The 15,374-nt window shown below is 43.6% G+C and overlaps 1 protein-coding gene across 1 annotated transcript in view; it reads right to left on the bottom strand.

Annotated features, from left to right (window-relative positions):
- LOC146868743 (carboxyl-terminal PDZ ligand of neuronal nitric oxide synthase protein-like) overlaps positions 1–15,374 on the bottom strand; it is a 275,331-nt gene that overhangs the window by 207,910 nt on the left and 52,047 nt on the right. Inside the window, exon 2 of the mRNA XM_085613707.1 lies at positions 11,298–11,369. Coding sequence (XP_085469833.1) covers positions 11,298–11,369 — 72 coding nt within the window. The remainder of the gene's footprint in view (positions 1–11,297; positions 11,370–15,374) is intronic.

Raw genomic sequence — 15,374 nt, 5'->3', positions numbered from 1 at the left:
TTTCTAGCTTAGAGTATGCGGTCACACAATCACAGGTATTCACCCCACACCCTAGAATTATTTAAACAGGCGCGTGAACTGGCGAAAAGGACACACTGTAGTGGAAGTGAAAGCTAACACTAGATTATATTTCGTAAGAGCAGACTTTTAAATCTGGGTACATTGTTTAATCTCCCGGGTATACTTTGTTCACTCTCTTCTAAACTGTTCTTACAAAGGCTATATAAATTAACTATTTTCCACAAATACAAAACCCTACTTGTGAACAAAATGCAATGCAGTTAGCAGCCCACCAAGAACAACGCCACATACTAGATACAAACATATCTTTAACCATTGCTTTCACCTCTGTGAAGGTCATCAGAAAATGGTGACCTGTTGATGTAATAATAAAAAAAACTGAATAAACTGCAGATCAGTTTGAAACACTCATCAAAAAACAATTAGAGAAGGAAGCCTAGCAAACTACAAGAAAACCAACCTGGAATAGATTTTAAATATCCCTCCTGCCAAGGAAAACTTTGAGCACATGCATTAGAAACTCAAAGTCAAGTCATACAACTGTTCTCTGACCAGTTGATGTAACAGAACCTTTACATAAAGTGTCTTGTTAAATGGTCTTTGTTGAAACTATACATCTCCCCCCACCTTTCCAAATCTGCATGGTAAAATACCTTTAAGCAAGAGTTTAAAGGTCAAGAAGTGATGGAGTCAGCATGGACAGATAACAATATATTGTTTGTGCAGTTCTATCTCAACAAGATATTGTAGTCACACGTATCTGCTTTTTTCAGGTGGGCAAATAACCTCTGGTCTTCTAGCCCCACCAGCAGGTGGCTCGTGAGTCTTCTGGGCCAATTCCACTAAAGATGAGGCGAGCGGAGCCATCTAGGGTGTTATGCGGTAAGTCTCAGCGGTCATACCAGTCAAGAAGAGGCGTTAATTACTGGATTAAACGGTTGTATGTGCACGGATTGAGTGTGCTACTCAGACATTTCTCGGTGGAAAATGGATCAGACGGTATTAAGAGGCTGATAAGGTTTCGTCTGAGGTTGTCGTCGTGTCTGGTCCTTAGCGAAGCGTTCAGCAAATATTGTCTTTCAGGCAGCAACTTCCCACGGTCTGTGGGTGAAGCTCTAAAAAGAGTACTTGGCAAAAATAAAAGTATACACCACGAGTGCATTTTGTTTGCCCACATGTTACTTATGTGATAAAAAGAGAATTTCTTTTTTTTTTTAAACATCCTAATTCTTATCAACATTGCAACCTGAACCAAAACAATGGTTAAAGGATGGATTTCACATCCGTGACTATCAGGAGCAGGAAACGGAGGATTACATGGAGCGAAAACTCACAAGTTGTGTAGCTTCTGAAAATGCTCACCAATTTACTCTTCTCAAAAGCTGGGTTTATTGACTACAATTGATGGGTGTGAATGGAAGTGTTTTCTAAGCATAAAAAATGTGTTTACATGGATAGGAAAACGAGTGACAAGTGAAAACGTACACATTTATCTTTTTTAATAATGCAGATTTTCAACCAAGAGAAAATGCAGACCCATTTTGAAAACTTTGAGTAATTCTAATCCTCACTGCAGTCTTAGATTTCCAGGATAGCCCTGGGATTCTCTGTGAATGCCTCAAAACTCAGATACTCACTTCTAACAGGTGGGGGTGGGACAGGAAAGGGGGGGGGGAGGGTTTGAGTACTATAGTAACATTACACATTTTCAAACTAGGATTTTGTGAATCAAGTCCGATATACAAGTCATGTTGCCCACATTAGGAACAGCAAATGCGGTTTTTTGTCAGAAGTAGTATAAAAAACGATTTTAAATTAATAAAATGCCATTCGTTAGTTGTAGGTACTTCATTTTGGAAATCATTTAAAAGAAAATTATCCTAAGGCAGAAGCTTTACTGCCTCAGTGGCTAGTGCCAGAGTTGACATTTAAGAGCATTAAAGCTGAAAGACACCTGCACTCGAAACGGCCCTAACTTCACAATTCCACCTTACAAAGAAAAGAGTGTTCAGTGTTCAACTTTTGAATCCGCTGCTCAGTCAAAAGGGAAAAAGAGTTATTAATGGAAAGCAATGCATAACTTGTAAAACAATAACACGCAGGGCTGAAAGTGTATCTCAGGAGCTCATAGTCGATGCTACAAATATTGAGGCGGTGTGGTCTTGAGTCCACCTCATGCCTCTTTCACCCACCACCACCACCCTGTCCCTTAATCTCACTCTGCTGTTTTTTTCTCATCCTGTTTTTCTCTCTTTGTCACTATCTTTCCATCTTCCTCTTCCATTGCCCCTTTAGTGATTTTCTCTCTTCCTCTGGTTAAAAGTATAATGAGGAGAATTAAATTCCAATCTCCCAAAATGAGTGCAAGAGGAGACAGAAATGTGGGTTTTGTGTTGATGGGGAGGGGATATTTTGCTTTCTACACCAATAAATATTAGTTGTTAAAAAAACAAGGCCATCTAATACCTGACCAATATAGCCCAATTAAACATTGGAAACCAGTACAAGGGGATTGTGTACATCAGGGTGAGCCCCACACCATCCTGCTCCTTCAAATCAACCCCACAAACAGTGAGAGAAGGGCAGCTGGAACACTTCAAGAGAACTCCTATATAAGCACAACCTCCTATGAGCAGCCAGGAAAGGCTCAAGTCAGGCTGCAGCTTATCAGCAAGAGCAAAGTAGCTACCATCGCCAACTGGTTACACTACAGGAAGAAAAGGTAATCAGTCATTTGGTTACCTTGGGCAACACTACTCCAGGACTATGGTGTTGTAATAAAGATGCTATAGGCACATGGAGTAAAGCACAGTGTTTAGAGTATAGGGCTTGTCCAAGTTTAAGACACCTGAATATGTTTTGTTCACTGCAAGGGAGACATATTGTTACTTAAATGCATGTTGAACTTCCTGCCCATCAGGCCACACTCTGCTGGAGGGTGGGACTTGTTTGGGTGGTGCGTTTGTTCGGTAACTAGGAACTAGATCAGTTGGCACTGCACAGAACTCGAAACAGGTAATAGCGTTTGTTACGGAGTCGTGCTAGACACTTGGATGGAGGGTTTGGGGGGAAAAGAAGAAAGTCTATGTCAAATATAAAGTATAATCGAGAAAGCAGGAAGGGACAAATTAGTGAGACAACAACTAGAAGAAGCGTGCCCTGTGTTATCCCAATGGCCCAGAGTACTTACCCGTCTCCATTTACTCAACAAGGGTCTGCTGTTAGGGCAGTCTGGGAAGTTTCTAACAAGTTTATTTTATTAATTTACACAATTTTTTATCCAGATTTCTATAAGCATATTATACATTTATTTGGATACAGACTGGTGTAAACCAGAACACAAATAGTAACATTCATAGTACAAAACACAAAAGTACCCTCAGTTTTAACGCTCATTAAATTGGCTTCGGGCATTCTCCTTAATTACATGAACACTGTATTAGGAGGTCAGACTAAGCTGTTTGGACCCAGTAATTAAGCTGTGCTTCAGAAGGTTTGGCAGCTGGCCTTGGGGGCATCATTAGACTGCTAAGAGTATTAAGTGATTAGTATTCACCAGAAGGGATCCGAGGAACCGGATATTTACCAGTGATATTCTACTATAGTTATACTACTCGATGGAAGTTGGACTTTCTACACACCACCGGTCTCTTCCAGCAGGGAGGTGGGTATTTGATGAATGGGGCTTTTCACCCTTCCTGCATTCACAAGGGCCTTTAAAAACTATGTTCTCTGTCCAGAAGTGCAGCTCCTCAGGCTAGCCATGTCCCACAGCATCTGAGCAAGGTCTCTTCTAGGAACAGGCATAATACCCCTAACACGGGTCTGTCCATTCCGATCACTGTAAATGGTTTACACAAGATATGCACTCAGTGGCGTCATAGTGTCCCGTCACCTATTCTGTCCCTTCCACTTTTTGCACAACTGAAAGTGTTTAATCTCAAGTTTGCCTGTCTATGTAAAACCAGTAGTGTGTGTGGCATCGGATGAAACTGGTGAGGCAGCGCCTGGGACAGTAACAAAACAAAAAACAAGCATTTGCAATGCAATAGGTCTCGCATTTACGCGAGTTTGAACTATTGACATAGTAAATGGCAATGCCTTTTATTTTTACTTTTAAAAGATAAATAAAAGGCAGTGTCATTTACAATGCCAATAGCTTAAACTCGCGTAAATGCGAGACCTATTGCATTACAAATGCTTGTTTTGCCAGTATTCTGGTACTTATACTGTGAGATTATTAAACCGTGCAGTACAAGTTTGAGATCATTCAGGTGTACAGTAAAGGTGTGTCCCTATGATGAATATTGTATAAAAAACGCAAAGCATACAAATAAGAATCAAATGTAGTGCCAACAAGTCGCATTGTAGCGCTTTCAGACACAGTAATATCATGTAGTAAAAAGTAAATTACTAATCCAGTGAGGGAAGAGTTGGTGCAGCAGCACTGGGGTCATTGTGCCCCAATCTGTGGGACAGGGCAGAAGACACGTGGTGGATTTACATGAACCCCTGCTGTCGGCCAGACATCGTCTCTGTACTCGCTGTCTGACGTCATGTGTTGCTCAGTTCAGTCTGCTACTTAACCGAGTCTCGAGTACATGACAGCAGTACCTTTGTAACCGAGTGTAGTCTGGCGAGCCTCTGTTACAGTCGCCCCTGCTGCCCCCCTACCCTTTGCCGCCACGCCCCCGTTCCCAGTACTTTGGAACTTGATGCGTCTCTTTCGGATACTGGAGAGAAGGGGAGACATTCATGCTTTTGGGTCAGGAAGTAGATTAGATAGTGCAGCCACTTGGAGGCGCCTTAAGGCGGCTGCCTTACTCTCCCTTGGGTACAGCGGCAGCCACTGGAGAAACGGAGGTCACGTGCCTTTTACTGTGCAGCTACAGAGACCTAGATCTTCCTTTGGTGGAACAATTTCACAGTTTTTCCCCAGTGCGATATTTTATAATAGAAAACTGTGCACTTTATTTAGCATTCGTGTTATTATCATAGATGGAGAAACAGATCCCATGGGTTACCAATAAACGGTGAACTTTTATTAAGTTTGCAATCACACTGAGAGTGTTCACACTTGGGCGAATTGCTCTGGGCTAATCCCATTACACTCAACAGAGGGAAGAGGCTGGATCATTTGGAAGGCGTTCCTTTGAGGGGAAGTGCTTTGTTGAGTTCCTTGGAGGGGGAAGCGCTTTGGTGACTGATTAGCTAAGTCCCAGGTCACGTCTTCATGTCTAATCTAGGCAGACTGACAGATACAAGTGTGAGAGTGTGCCTTCAGTTCAAGCAAAGAGGCACCCAAAGAAAATAGGAGTCCAAGCCCTTGACAGGTACAAACAAAGATGTGATGGCCACGCCACAACCTTTGGTTAATGTTTATCATATGAACGAACAGGGGTGTAGGCAGTAAGATTGGGAAGGGGGGTGCTTCAGACTTCCCAACAATCCCGCTGGTCGAAATGCATTCAGAAGCATGGCAGGAGGGGGTGGGGGGCTTAAGAAGCAGCAGAAAGGGAGAGGAGTGAAGATTGGGAGGGGTAATTAAAACTCAATAGTTTGTAAAATAACTTTTTAAGAACTTTAAAACAGAGACGAGAGTGTGTGTTTTGTCTGAACTGTATGGAACAATTCCAAGTGAAATCCGACAGACACCTCACCATACCCGACTTTAAGTACCTGTAACCAGCACCTTACTACAAAATACATTTATTAGGGAGTGTGGCACCCCAAACACCCCCCGAAGCTAAGCCCCTCTGACAAATGATCAAGATCCTGTGTTGCCTCTCCCTTTTGTCACCACCATCTTAATTCAAAGGTGGCCTCAATGTTTGTGCCACCACATGCAGCAGCTGGGGGCCAAGCCAAATGCCTGGACAGAGATAGGATGTTCTGCACAGAACAAAAAGTACCATAAACAACGACAGCACAACTTTGAAGATGTTTAAATATTGTTGACAAGGAAGAGATCGAGATTTGCACTGAATAAACCCCATATACTCCTTGTGAATGAAAAATGTTATCGCCTTGTGTCCAATACAGAAACAGAAAGATTCCTCCCGAAATCACCACTCTTGCATCAGAGGACCCTTGCAAGAACTTATTACACCCCAAGGACCGAAGGCACAAGATATTCCTGTTAGAAGATAGCCAAAGACACCACCATCCAAACTAGACTTCTTTACCGAAGTGAACTTGCCAATAAGTTTGGTGGTTGAATAGTGTGGGGTTGATCCCAGACTCAGATGCTCTGTGTAGACTTGTTATCTTTGATGTGAACATTTACTGTTGTAAAGCGCTCGGATACCTTCGGTCTAGCTAGCGCTATATAAAACTCCCAAATAAATAAATCAAATTAGTTTGCAGCTACTAATATTCTGCAAACACATAAGTATTTCAAGAAAACTACCTTTCAAAAATGGCCCAAATTCAGAATATATGGCAATATGCACAGAGATTTCTTGCTTGGTACAAAGAACTTTAGCAGTGTAAGAACTATCGCCATAAAGGTCTCCTTTCTTTTTCGGGTATGCTCAGACGTGAGTCCCTTGCTCACTTTGCCACTGGATTCAAGCAAGCCTGGCTGAAGACGGCTGAAATGCCAGAAACCGGTCCTAGGAAGCTTGTTTCCGGTCCAGGGAAGGCATGGCTTGGCTGTTCGGGCTGGACTGTTCCCATGAGGCACAGGGTCAGACTGATTTGCATATGGCCATGTCTGAACTGGGGTGGCAGAGTGGGCTAAAGAACGGTGATGGATTAAACCCAGATCAGTTGACTGGGGGTGAGTGCTTGCAATGTTAATGTTCAACACTCCGTCCATCATCCACTTTGGTTTTGCCTCCTTTCTTTTAGGACCATTAATAACCTAGTTTGGGGCAGCTTCAAATATGCTCTCACTTCCCCAGTTTAAAAAGCTGCTGTAATTCTCCTCAGTGATCTCTTTCACAATGTGTGCAGGCTTAGGTAACAGGCATTGGGATGCCACTACTAAACAGTAATAACTTATTTCAGTAAAATAGCTGCATCATTTTCTTATCACTGTTGAGTAATGATCGTACAAACAGACTAGAATAGGAAACGAGAGACAGGATTTAGATTGGTGGCTTCCTTGAATTGTGCAACAAACATCTTCACATCCCAATCCCTGACAATGTTTGCCAGGCTCTGTGCAAGGTGGGTGCATGAAGGCCGACTGGGAGGCACCTGGAGTTCACTGTTTATTCTACAGCAAGTCACAGACCGAAGAATACCCCCCTTCACAAGCCCAGGGCCGGACTGGCAGTAGCACCGTCCGGTGCTTCCCCGGGAGGCTGGAAGCATGGGAGATGAGTTCGCAGCTGGGGGGCCCAGTTCTGCAGCGGTTCTGCTATATCAGCCCCCAGCAACAAATGTAGCAGGGGGCTGGTCCGTCAACATTGCCAGAGCTGCTTTGGGTTCCCAGGCAGCGGTTCTGCTATATCAGCCCCCAGCAACAAATGTAGCAGGGGGCTGGTCCATCAACATTGCCAGAGCTGCTTTGGGTTCCCAGGCAGCGGTTCTGCTATATCAGCCCCCAGCAACAAATGTAGCAGGGGGCTGGTCCGTCAACATTGCCAGAGCTGCTTTGGGTTCCCAGGCAGCGGTTCTGCTATATCAGCCCCCAGCAACAAATGTAGCAGGGGGCTGGTCCGTCAACATTGCCAGAGCTGCTTTGGGTTCCCAGGCAGCGGTTCTGCTATATCAGCCCCCAGCAACAAATGTAGCAGGGGGCTGGTCCATCAACATTGCCAGAGCTGCTTTGGGTTCCCAGTGCGGCCCTGCGCGAGCCTGCTGAAGACATCAAATAAGAACCGACTGTACACAAGAGCCTGACGCCCCCCCTTAAATGTGGTAGTTTGTATGTCTTGTGGACGGTAATATCCTTAGAACCAGAAGGTGAACGTTCTTGTAAACAGCGGTAGGTGTTTTTCAAAGCCATACAGAAACCAGAGTTAGTACCAATGTTTACACTGCTTAAAAGGAATGCGTTCATGGAATTTGCATATCTATCTTTGGTAAACAGAGTATTAATGTTTCGATGTTCCTTTTCAGAAACAAAAGAACTGCATTATTTCATTAATACTATGTGAAGCTGCGTAGCTATGATTGCTGCGCCTTTACATAGAGGAAGAAATTCTGAAATATGCACGGTTTTACTGTACATTCCTGAGATTGTAAAAATAAAATGGCAACACCACCACTTAAGGCTTTCAGAATGGCTCAGCGAGATATTACTTAAATACCTGCATCAGCACTTAGACTGCAGAGAAAATTATCAGTAACCTTTGCACATATACTTTCCTCATTCCCTGCATTTGTGGAAAAAATGCTCAATTTTCCACAGAACTACAATGCTAGAGACACTAATTACTCACAGTGCTTAACAAGCTGCTGGGTAGACCACTGTTCAATCAGTCCTGGCTTTTGCTCAAACAGCGTGTTGCATTCTGGGGCTTATAGTTCTGTTTTCAACAGGGCATGATTTGGGTCAAAAATCCTATCATGCAACTTTGTCACGTTATCTGTATTTTTATAGCTCTCGAGCACCCGTGAGAGTATCTCAGCTGTCAACGGTGTGTCAGGCTAGCCTTCGGAGGTCCTACTGTTAGAACCAGTTCTTCAGCTTCTTGCAGAATTCAAGAGGGGAGGACAAGGCTCTGATGGGTTGTGGAAGGTCGTTCCAGGCTTTAGGACCGATGTATGAGAAGGCACGACCTCCTGATACGTTATGTACCATTGATTTGTATATTGCATTAATAACCCGAGAGGGCATCCATCTGCTTCTGTGTATGCGTGGGTTGTGTGCTAGTGAGAGTCCGGCAGAGCGGAGGTGCCTGGATGACAAGACAAGACTGGGCGGTGGGGGGGGGCGGTCACATGTCAAATGAAGTAACCTGTCTGCTATATTCACTGCCTAACAAATTACCATTTATTTTTTATTTTTTTGCAGTTTTTATATTGCCTCGCTACCATGCGTCTGTGTTTTAAAATGTGTACTTTGAATTCAGGTCTACTATGTAACTTATCACATGGTCCAAGTTGGAGGTAGGTTTTTATAACCACTTGTATTTTCATCTTGTTTATAATTCGATCTCATTGAAAAGGGAATTCTCTCCTTTTTAGGTCGAGGACCGTCCGGTCTGCCGAAGGCAGAACCGGAAGTCGGAGATTTAATGTTTCTGAGAGTGGCTCTTTAGCCCGCCTCTCTTTTTGGCTCTCCTGCATTGGCTGGCTTCCTAATCGGAGGCCAGCCATTGGAGGAGAGAGCCGTCCCTCCAAATAGGCTCTGTCTTTTTCAGATTTGGGGGCGTGTTCCGTGCGGCTCTTTTCACTTTTTAGCCACGCCCTTTTCTCAGGCGTGTTTTTCTCTCCTCCAGCCAATGGCAAGAGGAGAGAAAAAGAAACACGCCCCCGAATCTGAAAACGCCGCTGCGTTTCTCCGAGGCTGTTCTGCTTTGCCTCAGAGAAAGGCGGCGGTGCTCATGGCGTCCTCTCCCCCTGCTCTTGGCTCCTGTGTTGGCTGCTGCTCTGGTCTCGTACCCCCTGACCGAGCCGCATAGGATCCTAAGGTGTCCGTGCCAGTGTAGCCTAACTGAGGCTCCCCAGCAGTTTTCAATGATAAGGAGTTGTAAGTGGTGCCCAGAATTGCCGTTGCTGCTTTAACTGAAACAGTTACTTTAAGGGTCGTTGAAGGTGGGACCCAGAAACTGTTGCCACTTTAAGTGGATGAGCTATAGTTTTCTCGTAGCAACAAATAGCTCTGCAAGGAGGTATGCGCTTGTTGTGTGAAGTGCTAATTCAATTCAGTAATGCCAATATCAATGTTCCCCCGGAAGACTTGGGATCGCCCCGTTAACTTTAAGTCAAACTGCCCCTTGCCGCTTTAAGCGAAGCGGGTTTCTGCTAATCACCGCCCACACATCAGAAAGGCTTCGCAAGGAAGTAAGCAGTAGAAGCAGGATATTTGCGTAGCGGGAACTCGTCACGTACCTTGCCCGAGTTGACAGCTGCTATACATACATACATCCTGGTAAGCAGGTGTCGATCCTCTCTTGCGTGGCGCGGGTTCACTTGCTGGCGGGTTGCTCCATTGATAACAATTGTCGCCAAAATGAAATAAATAATGAAGCCGATGTCGGTGCAGTTATCGGGATACGTTTATTCAAGATAGGAGCTGGAGCAAACCCGACCAGCACATCAGGGAAACCGTCTCTCCGTAATGGCTGAGCACGGAATGCTGGGCTCTGGAACAAGGCGCATGGCCCGTCCACGAGACCAGACAGCCCCACGACCACCTGCTGCAGCGTTTCTTTCCGCCGGCATTTACCAGACCTCACATAAGTGTCGAGAAAACTCGTGTGATTATTTATCTTCCGGGAGAGCGAGCAGCATTTTGTATAGTTGAGGTTTTGACTCATATGAAGTTAGTGCAGAGGGTTAATAGAACGTGTACTAAGTAGATTACAGGGTGCATATGATGTAAACAGATTACTGCTTTCAAAAGAGACATCCTTATGTTACTTACCATTTATAACTTAAAGTCCTAATATAGAATGGTGAGCTATTAACTTTCATCCCAGAACTGCATACACACTGCAAAGTATACATTATTAGAACATTGATTAATGTTGCAAAAAGGGTTAATTTGGCTAGAAATCAATTCTTATTATTAAAGAGAACTCCCAACTATGCTGTTTCTTTTTCGACTCTCTATCTACCTCACTCTCTCTCACTACCTCACTCTCTATTTCAATACCTCACTCTCTCCATCTCACTACCTCACTCTCTCTCTGCTAATGCAATAGGTATCACATATGCAAAAAAAAAAAAGCTAATGCCAATAGAAATGACAATGCCATTTATTTAGGGATACAATAATGATAAAAAAATAATGAGCAATACCAATAGGTCTACCTATAATATTGCCGAGACCATTGCATTGTAAATGCTTGTTTGTGTTACTATGTAATTTATCCATGGCATGTGTCACTAGTGTCTGCAATTCCTGATCACCACTTTTCTAGGTAGGAATCAATGAATACGACACACAGTATGGATCCCTTTGGAGTTAGTGACGAAATTGCACCTTTACAGGCTTATATGAAGAAGGTGTTCCATTCTGCGTCACGCAGACAAATTGATACAAAGAACGAACAAATGTGGAGAAAATAGTTTTTTGACGAACACATAGAAAGTCATCCGCCGCAATGTTAATTTTGAGAGATGCCACACAGAAAAAATAAAAAAGGAAGACTTACCCTAATCCTTCTCATCGCAGCCACAATCTCCACCCGACTGCTCGGACGGGGCACATCCAAGCAGCCAATGTACTGAAAGAAAACAAAAAAAATACAAAATCAATTAGAGATGCTGTCCTGCAATAAATGCAACAGGGTCATATTCTGATTAGGAGAAGACATGTAGAATGCACTGCAAATCCAGCAGCCGATCTGTCTTGCATACTCATGGGAAAAACAGTATGCATTGTCTATATGCATAAGCAAACCCACAAGTAGCAACCCAAGAACTAGGTCAGCTTTCAAGAGATGTCACTAGCGCAATTAAAGAGGAAATCATAAAATAAATAAAAAACACGCAGGACCCACCTTCTCCAAGCGTGGAAAAACCAAACTGAAAACAATGATTTCTTTCCATAAAAGAAAAAAGATATATAACAAACGGGCATTAGGAAACGTAAAGTCACTAGCCAATAAGAAAAGTCCGCCGTAAAGATGCAGGCCAGTACCTTACAGAAAGGGTGACTCCTGTGTCAGTCAGGTGGTAGAATTGTGTCTGCCCCAGAGTGAAGGAGCCACCAAACTTAATATGAGAAAAAAAAAGTCAGGGCCCTTGTCAGAAGGCCGCTGCAGCTCACACCACCCATAGCACGTGCCAACGGTGCCAATGGCAGTACCTACACAACCAATGACAGTACCTACACAACCACTAACCATCACACTGGTACAACTGAGGCATTTCAGACTGTTAGAGGCTCCCAAAGCTCAAAGACATGCATTAGTTATTTTCAATTATTAAACAACTGTTGTCCTATTCATCTCTAAATTACATGAACAGCTGGCACCTGTCACAAGTGCTGGTGTTGACGATTAAGTGCCAAGCACCGGAAACCACAGGCTCAAATTAAGCACTGGGCAGCGTTGACAAAATTAAGTGGCAAGAAAAGCAATATTTTGCAGCACAAGGAAGCATATTTTTTGATAGTATCACTTCATTATTTTGTAATTTTTTCACATAGTAATAATGCCTTGGAAAAGATTTTACCTCATTAGTACTGGTTTAACAACCAAATACTGAATTAAGCAACTGAAAAATGACTAGGTAACCTTTACAAATGGCCTTCCACTCCGTATGGGCACATGTTGCAGTGTTTTTAGTAACTTTTGATCCGTTTGAGCTAGAAACAAAATTTCTGTTAAAATTTGCAGACTATGGCTTATGTGCCAAATGCAGCAAATCAATAATTATGCACTAAAAGCAGCGACCGCAGAATCGCCCAATTTCAGTGGCGCACCATATAACTGAATTCCCAGTTTCATATAGCTGTTAACTTAGGCCAGTTAAGCCAATATACAAGAACGGCTGGTTAACCACTTGTGATCAGGCAATATCTTGTATTCCCGCCCTGCCCCTAGTTACGGATCCCGTCATTAGACCTTGATGAATTCGGTAGAATGAGTACAATCCCTCCTGGCAGATTCAAGGTATTTTATGGTTTCTTCTTTTGCTTCCACCCATTTTCCAGTCCATCACAGAGGGGAGTGCACATCCATTTGAAGAATATACCATGTTGTGCCTATTTTGTGCATGCGACATCACCTCTAACGTCAGTACGTGATATCGCTGAGGAGCAGAGGATCATTTTAGGTCATTTGACTTGGTGTAAAGAAATGGTAAATGAAGCAGGTAAAATATTCCCATTCCTTTGCTCACATTTAGCAGTAATTAAATCTAGCAATGCCTGCATTACCTTTCAAGCAGGCCGCAGCCACTATGCTGCAGAAAGCAAGAAATGCTGAGGATAACACATGGGAGGAGCATGGACCGACCACACCTTCTCATGCTGATCTTATATTAGGAACATCACATGCTTCTCAGTGGGATTCTGACTCAGAGCAAAGTGGGTTCCTTCTGTAGAGACTGTTTTACTGAACTCATCAGGCGCTGTACTTGTCCGCTCTGTCAAAAGAGTGACGAACTCCTTGACGCAGTTACCAGGGCAACAAACTAGGCCTCCCCATGGGCCATCTGGAAAAACACTGGTGGTCGGGCAGCTTTGCAAGCCTGTCGGGTTCATGATGCCCATCGCTGAAGATTCTGCCCACTCGTCCTGCCCACTCATTCCCCCCTTTTCACCATCTTTACACCCAGAGTGGATCCATGAAATCAGGATCTATGGACGTTTTCCTCTATTGCCACACTGCTTATCCGTGCTTCTCGGCGCTGTAACACAATAGGTGTGAAGAAGCAGTTTTTCATCACATTGACTGTCCCTAACGTGCCACACACTCTTTACAAGGCTTTGGGAGCCCATCAGACCATTTTCCGAAGAGCAGGATAAGGATTCAACCAGCTGGTCCATCCTTCCGTATATTTTGTCTTTGGACAGTTTTGGACATAAGTCAGCTCACCCCCGGCACATGATTGGTTGGTCTCCATTGTATGGGGGTCCATGAGCTACAGGCAAGTCGTTTAATGTGATGTGGTCTCAGCTTTTACTGAAACAAATGTGTTTTTTTGCCAATCTGTTCCCAAACCCAGGGAAAGGTTAAATCCTTGGATCTTTATTAGTTTAGGAACAGCACAAAGGACCGTCACTTGAGTGTCCTTGTAAGACATGGAGCTCTGAGAAACCTATTTGAAATGTGCTGGATGATGACGCACAGATTTGAAATCAGTACAAGATCCGCGTTGGCCTGCGAATGGCTAGAGATGGTTTCTGGGCATCGCTGATGCCACGGTGCAGAAGACTGTCCCTTGCTGTCCCTACTGCCTCAAGACACGTGAAGTTTCATTAGACCAACAAGGGTAGCAACAGTCTGCAACGATCCCTTAAGGTGTTGTCTAGGACAGTGGTTCTAACATTGTGACTTCTGTGGAACCACACTTAATCGTTACTGGAAACTTGGGACCCCCAGTGAATCGTTACTGGAAACTGGGGACCCCCAGTGAATCATTATTGGAATCTAGGGACCACCCCCGAATCATTATTGGAAGCCCGGGCCCCAGGCCTAAGCATTTTCGATGATTTGAACTGCAAAACAACATACAAAAAATACAGAAACAAGCTTTCATCAAACAAGTATACAAATGAAGAAATATTTTATTTAATTCACAAATCAATTTTAAAAATCTAAATTTTAATGGGAAGTTTGAAGCTTTAGAGAGTTCTTTTGCGGCCACTCATCGTCCACACTATGTTTTGTTTGATGCACTTCCACGGCTCCCACAAATCAATCTGAGGATAGTAAATTAATTTTTTTAGCCTCAGATTTCAAACTCCAATTGTTTTGATTTTACTTCTTTATTTAGATCTGCTTTACTAATCTGCTTTAATTTTCTAAGCAGTCGAAGACCCTCTAAGCAGGGGCACCAAAGAACCACCGGTCCAGGAGAATCCTTATGATTGATGTTCTGTAACTAAGTGTCAATGTTAGGGTATTTTGCGCCGCACTATATATTGGGAAATTAAGCCCCTTTAGGCATCACCCTATGGGACTCAGCAACAGCTGCTAGACTGCTCACCTGTTGCTTACTTCAGCCAGGCAGACCCTATTTTTACACACAAGTTATGAGCTCACTGGAAAACATTGATTTTACTACCTGGTATAAAGAATACAGCATGGTCAAAGTGTCATGAAGACTACCCCCACAATGAAATTTGCAATAAAGTTTGATAATCTGAGCCCCAGCATCAGCCATTCGGTTCACGCCCAAATCCAGATCCTAAAAGATTCTGTGATGCTGATTTCTTAGTTAAGCAAAAGACAAATCAGGATTATAAACTTCAGTGCATATTGGCACCTTGGCAATGCCCTAAGTAAGGTTTGATAGAGCCAGGACATCAACGAGAGTGGAGACCCTGGGGTATTCAGCTACCTCTGGGATGACCAAGTTCCACCTTTGCTGTCCATTATTCACACTACGAAAATTAAGCGATCGAACTGTTCGTTGAGAAGACTCAATTGACATGTATCGGAGCCTATGCCATTCGTTTTTTTGTGTTTTTTTTTCTTACATCTCCCCAGCTCTCCAGGCACCACGGCCTCTCCTCCCTGCCCGCCTGGACAGAAACCAGCACGAGCAGCTGATGTTAC

Source organism: Triturus cristatus, chromosome 1_2 (genome assembly GCF_964204655.1).
Source record: "Triturus cristatus chromosome 1_2, aTriCri1.1, whole genome shotgun sequence".
NCBI classification, from domain to species: Eukaryota; Metazoa; Chordata; class Amphibia; order Caudata; family Salamandridae; genus Triturus; species Triturus cristatus.
Note: the sequence above shows the minus strand (reverse complement) of the source record. Positions and strands in the feature narration are given on the sequence as shown.